This window comes from Acinonyx jubatus, chromosome E2 (genome assembly GCF_027475565.1).
Source record: "Acinonyx jubatus isolate Ajub_Pintada_27869175 chromosome E2, VMU_Ajub_asm_v1.0, whole genome shotgun sequence".
NCBI classification, from domain to species: Eukaryota; Metazoa; Chordata; class Mammalia; order Carnivora; family Felidae; genus Acinonyx; species Acinonyx jubatus.
The window spans coordinates 46,971,598-46,983,619 of NC_069396.1; the positions used below are offsets into that span (position 1 = coordinate 46,971,598).

A 12,022-nucleotide genomic window follows, 5' to 3' on the forward strand; every position below is an offset into this window, starting at 1 on the left:
GTGGCTCTAGGATGTGAGTGTTCAGCACGCTAATCCATGTGAAGCATTCTGAATAGTGTGTGGCACACAGAATCCACTCAATAAACATCAGCCATCAATCTCATGATTATTGTTTTTATTGCTGCTGTCAACCCCATCCAGCAAACCCTCTAAAAGTTGGCAGGAGGCCAGAGAAACAAACCCCAGGTGGAGAAAAATTCTACAGAGCCACCACGGTCTCGAAGAGACTCCAGGGCCATTCTCTAGGAACCACAACCACAGAAGCCAGTCAGCTTGGAAGCCAATGATGTAGACCAGAAGCAACCATCTGCCCCCTTTGACCGTATCACCGGCCCACGTTAGCCAGGTCAATCAGGGACTACAGCCAGCCCTCCCGGGAACTCCAGACCCAGGGCAAAGGTTACCAGGAAAGCCAAGGTCACAAGTTGGCCTAGGGAGCAGGGGCAGTGGCTCCAAGCACCCACCCAGTGACCACAGTGAGAAACTAGATCTGTGGCGGATTTGGCTACCCGAAGTCCTTCAGAGAAATCTGAAGGGTCGGGCTGGGCCAGGGTCCCCCCGCCCAAATCCCCTTGGCCTATGCAGAGAGGAACAGCTGGGAAAACAGCACTCAGCCTCACGGCCGCCTAATGGTGAAGCCAACTGTTATCGCCTGGTGGGGAGTGTAAACATGGCACACGACAGAAGGCTGTACAGCTACCCTAGGGGGGACACAAACAGCCTCATGGCCAGGATGGAGGAGCCCACCATGATCTGTATTGGCCTCATGGGCACCTGGCTCATCTGCCCCCCCCCCCCCCCACCACAAGGTCTGGCCAGGACTGAACTCCCAGTGCTTCTCTGTGAGGAGAAAAGTGAACAAGGTTGAAAGGCAGACCACAGAGGACCCACCTGATTACTCTAGCAGAGGCCTCTTGCTGAGCCCAAGCAGCCACCAAATGAGAGGATGCGGGTCTTCAGAATCCCAAGGATCAAGATGTCCCCAGCCACCTTGCCTTGTCAGAAAAGGTGTTCTTCTAAACACTCCTTCCTCCTAAGGCTTAACAAGCAGACCCAGGGGACATGGCTCCTCAAATCTAAGCTCAGTACCTCCTCCCCTCCCTAATACGGAGCAGAAAGCTCAGGAACCTTCAGACAGTGGCTTCCAAGTCATCTCCTGCCCACAGAATCAAAGGATTTGCTCCAGGGCTACCCCACACACCTTAAAATAAAGCTTAATAATATGAAAAGGTTCTGCGGTAGACAACAGTCCCAGTGACCAAACAACAATCCCAGTGACCATACAATTTCCCCCCAAAGTCATCAAGAAGTTCAACAGCGATCCTCCCTATTCTAGCTCAGGGTAAACCCCCAAGCCCCACCCACCAAACTCGGGAGGCAGAAGCCCTTCCTCAACACTCCGCGTTACAGCCCTCCCAAGATACTCCACAGAACACCCACTGGGGGCTGTCCCCCACCCCCGCCCGTCCTCTCAAAGATTATAAACAGCACAACCCTCCTCCTTTGATACAGAGCTCCTCCACGCTCTCGGGATGCCCCCCCCGCCAGCACTTCAGTGGTATAACCCACAAGGCGCTACCCCGGCCGCACTTGGTACGGCTCCCTCCCCAGCAGTTCCCCCACCTCCCCAAACACGCTCAAGGAACTGCTCCCACAGCCCCGAATAGGTACGGCCCCCTACACTCGGTAAGGCACGCACACCGGTCGGGCTCTCCCTTCCCATCCCACTGCCTCAGCCCCCAGCTCTTCAGTGGTTCGGTCAACGCACTTTGGTGTGCCTCCCCCCCTGCGCCGCCTCAGTGGTACGGCCGGCCGCCCCCGCCCCCGCCCCCGCCCCCGGCCCCTCAGGGCTAGTCTGACCGCCCCCGGCGCGTCCGCCCTCAACTCAGTTCCGGAAGGGGGGCCCCCGAGGACCGCGGTCCCCGCCCGGCGGGCACTGATGGTACAGCCCAGTGCCGCACTGCGGGGGGTCCGGACGCGACCATCGTGGGGGGGAGGCGCTCAGGGACACGCGCTGGCGCACTCACCTGTCACCGGCGGCCGCCCAGCCTTTCCGGCGGGGCCCTACTCCCGCCCATCGCCACGCTGCGCTTGGTCCCGCTCCTTGTGTTTCCTGGCGGCGGCAACTGCAGCAGCAGCGGCAACGCCTTCTCCGAGCCAGGCCCAACGGCTCGCGCGGCGCGGCCCCCCCGCCCCCTCCCCCCGGCCCCCGCTTACCGCCCCCTCCCACCCTCTGGCCGGAAATACCGCCCTCTCCCGCCACAAACAGGAACTGACGTCAAAGAGCGAGAGATGAACTCGGAGAGCGCTAGAGCGCAAGCGCAAGAAAGTGCAAGAGGCTGACTCAGAGCAGGACGCATGCGTACAGCAGGCAAGTTTGGGTCGATGTGGGTTACGGAGGTGCCACGCGCAAGCGCCCGACGGAAAGAGGAGACAGGTTGGCGCAGGCGCAGTAGGACTCTGACATCCGCTTTCCCTAATGTCTCGCCGCAGTGATACTTCCCGGCAGCCCCTGGTCTTTATTTACATACGCTTTGATCTCGCTTTACTGTGATCTCGCCTTTCCTCCCAGTTCCGAGGCTCTTAAAGAGCCCCGGAGCGGGGGTTTTGAGAGTTGTCTTTTCAGTGTGTCCCCTCATGATGAGTATAGGCTCTGAAGCCTCACAAACCCAGCTTTGCATTCATTCCCTTGCTGGTGATTGTAGGCAGAAGACTTGACCGGGTTTCTGTGCCTCTGAATCCACATCTGCAAAATGGAAACAGAGCTGTGTCACCAAGCTATTGGACTTTTTAATGTTAAACAGAACACTTTATATCAATTAAACATTCTGTGACTCCAAATACTAACCCTACCTGCTCATCATATACAGTATGTGCAATTAAGTAGGGATTGGACTTCTATGGGGTAATTTGGGCCTGCAAAGGCCTTAAAATCGCCCTGTAAGAAAAGAGCTTTGCACAGATCCTGGCCCACTTGTTAGCTAGTGTACTAGGCCCTATGAGACATCTGTCTCCCAGAACTTTCTCATAGGTTGGGTAGGGCCTGCTGTCCTCAATTTGGGTTCCAGTGTGCCACGGAGCTTGGCAAGTAACACATTGGTTAGTGCATACTTCTAGGAGGCATAGCTGGGAAGTGAAGAATCTTAGGTCCCCCTAAGTCTGTGAGAGTGATGCAGAGGCAAGTATGGCTCAGAGGCGGGCCTTAGGTTCCCCAGAGGTAAACCTAATACTGGAACTCGACCTCAGCTAATGGGTTTTCCGCTTGGAACTTGCTGTTCTGTATTCCTTCTTCATGGGCTTCCCCCATCACAGCCCTGACCATTTTAGTGTCTTACTGTCTGGTGATAGGTCTGTCTCCTCCACTGCACAGAGCGCCCCACCAGGGAAAAGACCGGGACTGTCCCAGTCATCACTGTGTAGCTAACACTGCCCAGCCAAAGTTCTGGCACAGAGTATGCTCTTGCAGATTTTTTGTTTCAAGAATTAACCCGGGGCGCCTGGGTGGCTCAGTCCGTTAAGCGTCTGACTTCAGCTCAGGTCACGATCTCACAGTCCATGAGTTCGAGCCCCACGTCGGGCTCTGGGCTGATGGCTCAGAGCCTGGAGCCTGCTTCTGATTCTGTGTCTCCCTCTCTCTCTGCCCCTCCCCTGTCTCTCTCTGTCTCAAAAATAAATAAACGTTAAAAAAAAAAAAAGAATTAACCCTTCTGCTCTCATCTAGATTCAAGATTCCTGTGGCCTACCCTCTTTGCCCCTTTCCATGCCCAACAGTTCATGGCCCATTCCCCTATTTCTGAGTCTTCCTTGAGCTAACTGGAACCCCTGTCCCTCCTGGGATGGTTTACAACACATGGAGGATCTCACTGAAGCCTTGTGTACAAACTCCTTGGGGTATCAGTAGTCAAGGGTAATGACCTAGTACACACATAGGTATACTTACCTGTAGATAGATAGATAGATAGATAGATACCTGTATGAAATGAAAGTGGCACCATACACTCGGATTTTTTTTTTTCAGTGCTTTTTGAGGCCCTGCTGAACTGATTTTCTGACCCTCTACAGGGTCTTGCCTTTCAGTTTGAAAAACACTGGTTTGGGGGTGAACAACACTCAATGGCTTTGGAGATAGGCCCTAGTTCTAATCCTGCCCTTCCTGCATCCTTTCCTGTCAAAATAATTTCACTTCTCTGAGCCTGCCTTTCTTCACTGCAAAACAGTAGCAATAGAATTTATTTAGGGGCGCCTGGGTGACTCAGTCGGTTAAGTATCTGATGGCTCAGAGCCTGGAGCCTGCTTCGGATTCTGTGTCTCCCTCTCTCTCTGCCCCTCCCCCATTCATGCTCTGTCTCAAAAATAAATAAACGTTAAAAAAAATATTTTTAAATAAAAAATAAAAAAAGGTTTTCTTTAAAAGAGTTTCCCATGTTATACAGAAATGTTGAAATATCTTTGACTCCCTAGCCAGAATACTAAGCCCAGCCCTAGCTGGATGCTACTGTTTGGGAAGATCCTATTAGAATAATTTTAAGTGGTTGGCAGAAGTACAGATAAGCCTCAGGGATTCTGTAAATGTTGGTTCCGGTTTCCTCTTTGTAAAATATGTTTCTGTTTCAAAAATTGTAATGGAAGTCACCATGCATCGTGCCCATTCAACTTTTTAACACATCAGAGATTCCCAAAACGTTTAAGTGGTCACGCGAAGCTAATGCACTTATACGCAGACCATGGGACGAAGCTTTTTCTACTCTTAGAAAGCTCGAACACTTTTTCCACCTGATCTGAACACACAAATGGCTTCCCATCCCACATGGAATAAAAGCTGAAGGCTTCATCATAGCCTTCAGGGCCCTATGCGAGCTACCCCTGCCTACCTTGCCAACTTCATCGCCACCTAGTCTTGCCCTTGACCACCATGTCCTAGACACGGTAATCTCTGCCCCTCCAAAAAAAACAAGCTTGTTCCCACCTCAGGGCTGTTTCACTTGCTGTTCTTTGGCCTGGACTGTTCACTCCCCGGATCCTCATGTTTGCACAACTGGCTCTTTCTTGTCTTTCAGAACTCGGTTCAAATCTCACCTCACCTAGAGAGGCTTTCCCTGGCCAACCCAAATCCAAAAGAGCCACACCGTTACTATTTCTGTAGCACATTTGAATTCCCTACCTAGCACTTAACACTCAACACTATTCTTGTTGCTCATCGTGTAGCTGTCTTTCCTCAAAACCAGAATAGAAATTTGCCCCCGAAGGTGACTACCTTGTCTTGGGTGGCACCACGGTATCCCTACCTCCTAGAACAATGCCTGGCACATAGTTAGGACTTGGGGATCAGTAAAATACTTGTTGACTGAATGTGGTTTTGATTAAGGTTATAGCAAATGGGGTGAATTTGACTTCAGGTCTAAACTTGTCCACTAACAAAAGCTTGAATAATAATCATCTCTTAACCTTTATGAATGAATTCCCACCTATCAGGCACATTGCTAAGAACTATACCCATGACCTTGTTAAATGTTCCCACAGGTGGAAGTCTCTGTAAGGCTTATTTTGCAGAAATAAACATAGGCACAAGGAGAAGTCTCTTACCAAATACCACACCGCTGGAATGTTGTGGCGGCCAGATCCGTTCCCACAGGTGTCTCAGGCCAAGCCCCTACTTTTAGACAGAGTGCTGTGCTTCACCCGTCTGGGTCCAGATTTAAGAAACAAAGTCTCATTTTATGCCGAAGTATATGGATTTGAAACAGCGAAATGCTTAAAACATAGTGTCCTACATGATTAATAAGAATTGGGATGATACGAATATCACCTAATGTTTTAGGGCACCAGGGAGGGAATCATTTCACAGCTGCCCAACGCAGGGGTTTATAAACTATTCCCGCTGTTGCCACAAGATGGCGCCACATGAACTGGCCATTCCTGCTTGCAGGCATCGAGCCTTCCAGGAGCAAGAGGGGGGCCTTCCTTGGTGCCGTTACTTAAACATTCTCTGTTTACAAGAAAACTGTGACAGCTAAATGCAACACATGATCCAGAATTGGATTGTGAGCCAGTGGGGAGAATGGCCATAAGGAGCATTATTGGGACAGCTGATAAAATTGAAGTATGAACTGGTATTTAGATGAGTCTTGTATGTTAAATGTCTTGGTTTGGATAGTTATACTGTGCTTATGGAAGAGAATGTTCTTGTTTTGGGGGAATACACACCGGGGAATTAGGAGGTTAAGGGCCATGACGTTCTCCAACTTAACTTTCAAATGCTTCAAAACACAACATCCATATATGTATGTATGTGTGTGTATGCATGTGTGTGTATGCGTGTGTGTGTGTGCGTGTGTGTGTATGCCTGTGGAGAGGGGGACAGGGAAGAGGGAACGATAAGACAAATGGAGCAAACAACTGGCAAGTCCAGATAAAGCATATTCAGAAATCCCTTGGGCCATTCTTGCTACTTTCCTAGAGGTTTACAATTATATTAAATAGTTACTCAAAAAGCTCTCTTTGTAGCCAGTGAGAACATCTGAAAGAGTTCTTTAAGTCGTGGTGCTGAAAGTCATCAATTTCAGAGATAAAATTAGATGACAACCAGTGCCAAGGCTCTGTGAAGCCCTTCCCAGTTATTCTGTGAGGCAGATGCTACTATTACTCCCATCTCGGTGGAGAAGAAGTAAGCACAGAGAGGCTGAGTAACTTGCCCAAGATCACACAGCTGCAGAGCTCATGCTTTTAACCTCCACAGGCCATCAAGAAGGCCAAATGATAGCCACGATGTGCTACAATGACCATTTAGGAGCAAGCACTGCACTAAATATGAGGGACCAGAGAAGGAAGGTTTAGGGGAAACGTTGGAAAAAATGAATGTAGGTTTATGTGCTCTGAACACCTGCCTCAACTTGATGTCACATCTATGCCAACGTCAGTCCCGTATTATGCAAGGTTTAACCAAAATAAAACTGGGAAGTGCAGTGGCTGCTGGTTCTAAGGTGACTGCACCTGCTGGCCATTAACACTGGAGGAAAAATTGGAATGTTCCTCACACGAATCTGATCATTCTCGATTATGTACTTGTAATTACACAAATAGCATAAATTCAAACTTATAAAACATAGGTACATTCCCTTTGCCCCTGCAATTTAAGTCTTAGGTATTGGCCCAATGGATATGTCCACACATAAGCAAAATTCAGGGCAAACTAGAGGCACTGACTGTGATAGAAGAAGACCTGGAAACCCCTAAGTGTCCACAGTAAGGGACTGGTTAAGTACATCAAGGTACATCCATACAAGGGAGTATCGTGCAGCTACTTTAAAAGGAAGCTTTGGAAAACAGCCCAGCAGTTCAAGTGGTTAAAATACAATTAACACACTGCCCAGCAATTCAACTCCTAGGTATATACCCAAGAGCAAACATGTCCACTCACACACTCATACACGAGTGTTCAAAGCCTTAGTATTCATAACAGCCCCAAAGCGGAAACAACCTCAATGTCTGTCATCTTGGTAAACGAAATGTGGGAACTCATACACTGCAATATCACTCATCAATTGTTTCAAAATGGAGTATAACGGAAGGTCTATGGTGTAACATGGATGAATGTCAGAAACAGGCTAAGTGAAAGAAGCCAGACGGGGCGGCCGTGTACTGTATGATTCCATTTACATGAAATGTTTAGTAAAGGTAAATCTACAGAGACAGATTAGTGGTGGCCACGGGCCTGGAGCCGGGGGGCAGAGTGTGGGAGGACTTGGAGAATCATGGTTAAGGGGTGTGGGCTTTCTCTCCGGAGTAATGAAAACATCCTGGAATTCTAGTGATGAATGCACAACTCTGTGAGTAACTAAAAGCCATCGAATTGTGCGCTTTATTTTTTTTCAATGTTTATTTATTTTTTTTGAGAGATAGAGACATAGCATGAGTAGAGAAGGGGCAGAGAGAGAGGGAGACACAGAAATCAAAGCAGGCTCCGGGCTCTGAGCTGTCAGCACAGAGCCCGACGTGGGGCTCAAACCCACGAACCATGAGATCATGACCTAGACCAAAGTCAGATGCCCAACCGACTGAGCCACCTAGGCGCCGCTAATTGTGTGCTTTAAATGAGTGAATGGATGTGCGTTATATCTCAATAAAGTATGTGTGTGTGTTTTAATGTGAGAGAGAGAGAGCGGGGTGGGGGGGGAGGGGCAGAGGAGACAGAGAGAGCGACAACTCCGAGCAGGTTCCACACTCAGCACGGAGTCCGACACGGGGCTCAATCCCACAACCCAAAGATCAAGACCGAGGCCGAAATCAAGAGTTGGACGCTCAACCAACTGAGCCACCCAGGCACCCCAGTGTGTGTGTGTGTGTGTGTGTGTGTGTGTGTGTGTGTGTGTGTGTTTAAAGAAGCTTGTCATGTATTGATATGAAATGATCTCCAGGATATATTAGTGAAAAAAGCAAAGCGCAAAACTGCCATATATGCGACCATCTGAGTGGGAAAACAGAGTTATGTTTGCAAATGAAATACTTCTGGAAGGACACATAACCCCAGTAACACCCACTGCCTCTGGAGAGTGGAACTGATGACCCAGAGTAGGAAAGAGAATTGTTGTTTTTTAATTCTTAAGAGATACCAAAAACATATAAAGAATAACACAACAAACACCTGTGTGCCCACCACCCAGCTTTAAAAATCATTCCTATACTGTTTTCTTTTTTTAAGATTTTATTTTTAAGTAATTTCTATACCCCAACTTGGGGCTTGAACTCACGACCCCGAGATCAAGAGTCGCACGCTCCCCCAACTGAGCCAGCCAGGCACCCCAACCCGTTCCTAGGCTGTTGCATATGTGAGGTCCAATCACATCCCATCCTACCCCTGGAGGGAACCATGCTCCCACATCTGGAGTTCGTCAATCCTATGCATTTCATACATTTGCTACATTTTAAAGAGCAAACTGATTGAATTAAGTGAATAAATATTTAAGTAGTAAATATTTTGCATATTGCAGAACTACACATTCTTCTGCAATTTTTTTCAGTGTTTTGCTTTATTCTTATTGATATGTGCAACGTTCGTTCATTTCCATTGATATATAATATTCCACACCCAATACATCAGACAGTACATCCTATATTGATGTATGATTTGCCCAGATGGCCACAAAACAATCTCTCATCCCCCACGCTCTTCTTACTATGAGACAGTGACATTCCTGTCATTGAGAGGTAGGGTCTATGGTCCCTCCCCTTGAATCTGGGCGGAAGTGAACCAATGTGACTTGCAATACTAGGTTAGAAAAGGCAATATGGCTTTTCCTGGCTCTCTTCAGCAGCACGCTGTTGGAACCCAGCCACCATGTTGTAAGGAAGCCCAGGCCACACGGCGAAGCCGTATGTAGGCATTCTGGCTGATAGCCCAAGCTGAGGTCTGAGCTAAGTGCCAATACTGGTTAACCACCAAACAACCGAGGAAGCTTTCAGGAGGACACTAGCCCCAACCAACATCTGACTGCAACCACGAGAGCCCCCAAGTGACACAGTCTGAGTCCAGTCAACCCCCAGAACCATACGAGATCATAATTATTGATTTGAGCCGGTAAGTTTTGAGGTGATTCATTGTGCATTAGATAACTGAAACAACTATGCCACAATCTGTCCATTCTCCAGTTAATGGATATTTGGGTTGCTTCCAAGTTAATGCTATTACAGTGATCTCATGAACATTCTTATTCATGTCTCTGTATGTACAAGTGTCTCCAGAATGGTAATTGCTGGGTTGGGGAGTATAACATCTTCATTTATACTGCAACCTACCAAATTATTTTCCAAAATGGTTGATCCCAACTTACATCCCAAAAGCAGTGTACCATATTCCCAATACTCCAAATCTTCCCCAACACTGGAGACTTTAAATTTTTTGCCAATCTGCTGGGCACAAAACAGTCTTCTGGTACGTATCTTTTGGTGCCTTTGAATTTGTTACTGTTTGTATGAATGGATCCCAAGTAAATATTTATCATTTTCCTATTTTAAACAAGCTTTATATATTGGCGTTTCATATTAAAATTACATTTTCTAAAAAGGAGGTGCTCCCCCCAGTGGCAAGGAGCACATCTCGAGCCTAGGCCTTGGTTTCAATTCCCAATTACCATTCTAGGTAAAATATTCTGAGCCTCCTTAGAGAAATGGTGGACTCTAGGACCAATAGTGGAAGTATGTCAAAGGACACAGGAGCCAACTGAAAGAGTCCCCAAATGCCAAAGCTAGAATAATGTGAACACAAAATAATTCAAGTAGTATTGGATTATATAACCCAAAGTATAAAATAAATATACCCAGGAGTCCAGACAGATGAAAATACATGATTGAATAAGTTAATAGAGAAAAGAGACACATCTTCCTTGCAGAAGAATTCCCAGCTTTTTTTTTTTTTTTTTTTTTTTTTTGAGAGAGAGAGCGCAAGCAGGGCAGGGGCAGAGAGAGAGGGGGACAGAGGATATGAAGCAGGCTCTGTGCTGACAGCTCACAGCCCGATGTGGGGCTTGAACTCACGAACTGTGAGATCATGACCTGAGCCGAAGTTGGACGCTCCACAGACTGAGCCACCCAGGCGCCCTCCCAGGTTTATTTCTAATTCGTGTCAGTACTTTGCCCTCAAGGCAGTGAAGCCTAAGCCCTGTACTCCTTAGGTGTGGGCTGTGCAGAGTGACTTCCCTTCAAAGAGTTCAATACAGAAAGGGAGAGAGCAAACTGACAGTGCAGAAATCCGGCAAATAGTAGGTAATGAAGCCAGGTGACCAAAGTTAACATAGACTGTGGTAAATCACATGGACAGCATGCACCCTACAGACGATGTGATAAAATGGCACTCTACCTCGGAGCTCTTCCTCTGAAAAACACATAACCCTGGTCTAATAAGGAGAAAGACAAATCCCAATTGAGGGACAATCTCTAATAGACCTGCCCACTATTCTTCAAAACTGTCAAGGTCATCAAAAACTGCCACAATCAGAAGGGGCCTGAGGAAGCACGACAATACCCTATTTGTCAACGCAAGTGTTCGACAACATAAATGTAATATGCTATCCTGGAACAGAAAAAGATATTAAAACTAAGGAAAAAGCTAAGGAAATGTGAAGAACTATGGACTTTAATACCTATGTGTCAATATTGGTTCACTCACTGTAACACATGAAATCATGCTAATGTAAGATGTTAATAATAGGGGAAATTGGAGGAGGGGTATACAGGAAGTCTGCTGGCAGAAATGCACTTCTCAATTTTTCTGCAAATCTGAAGTGTTCTAAAAAATAAAGTCTGTTGGGCGCCTGGGTGGCAGTCAGTTGAGCATCCAACTCTTGATGTCAGCTCAGGTCGTGATCTCACAGTTCATGGGATTGAGCACACATCAGGCTCTGCACTCACAACATGGAGCCTGCATGGGATTCTCTCCCTCCCTCTTTCTCTGCTCCTCCCCTGCTTGTACATGCTCCCTCCCTCTCTCTCTCTCTCTCTCTCAAAATAAATAAATAAACTAAAAAAATGTTTTTAATTAAAAAAACAAATAAATAATAAAGTCTGTTCTAAAAAATAAAGTCTTAAAAAAAAAAAACAACTTAAAAAGGCAAGGCTCCTGGCCAGCTTCCTGACAGCAGACCTAGTCCTCCCACTTGCCAGCTGGGTCAGGCTTCGCCTGTTTGATGAAGTTTGCAGAGGCCTGGAGTTCACAAAGCAGGTGAAGTTCTGTGTAGGTAAACATCAGGCCTTCAAAGGCAGGGGTATATAGAAGTCGCGCTCACCAGTCTAAGTCAGCTCAGATCCCCAAAGGAGGGAAAGGAGGAAGCAAGGCCACCGCAGCCTGACACCTGGCCCATCTGGGTGGCACCAGGCTCCGACACTGGAGGAAGGGGCGGTGGGGCTGCCTGGACGCTGGCTGCCCGCCATAGGTGCTATAAGTTCCCATCCCGCCTCTTCCGTCTACTGGTGTGAGCTAAGGAGGTCACCTCATCCCAAGACCACCATCCAAACAGAATCCTTCACCGGG

The 12,022-nt window shown here is 47.6% G+C and overlaps 2 protein-coding genes and 1 long non-coding RNA gene across 6 annotated transcripts in view; 1 reads left to right on the forward strand and 2 right to left on the reverse strand.

The window, feature by feature from the left end:
- AKT2 (AKT serine/threonine kinase 2) overlaps positions 1 to 2,202 on the reverse strand; it is a 50,211-nt gene extending 48,009 nt beyond the window's left edge. For 2 of the 4 annotated variants that reach the window (XM_027044998.2, XM_027044993.2), the window contains exon 1: positions 2,028 to 2,202. The gene's annotated coding sequence lies outside the window, so the exon portion shown is untranslated. Of the gene's footprint in view, positions 1 to 891; positions 1,213 to 2,027 lie in introns of those variants that run through there. The other 2 variants (XM_027044997.2, XM_053210127.1) reach the window with 2 other exon arrangements.
- Positions 1,599 to 3,682, forward strand: LOC113595376 (uncharacterized). The gene is made up of 3 exons (XR_003415879.2): positions 1,599 to 1,686; positions 2,270 to 2,375; positions 2,710 to 3,682. It is a non-coding gene; the product is annotated as an uncharacterized LOC113595376 (long non-coding RNA).
- The window catches only part of CE2H19orf47 (chromosome E2 C19orf47 homolog), a 35,330-nt gene continuing 25,842 nt past the window's right edge, over positions 2,535 to 12,022 (reverse strand). Inside the window, exon 11 of the mRNA XM_027045004.2 lies at positions 2,535 to 2,746. Within this exon, the coding sequence (XP_026900805.1) occupies positions 2,682 to 2,746 (65 nt within the window). The 3' untranslated portion in view covers positions 2,535 to 2,681. The remainder of the gene's footprint in view (positions 2,747 to 12,022) is intronic.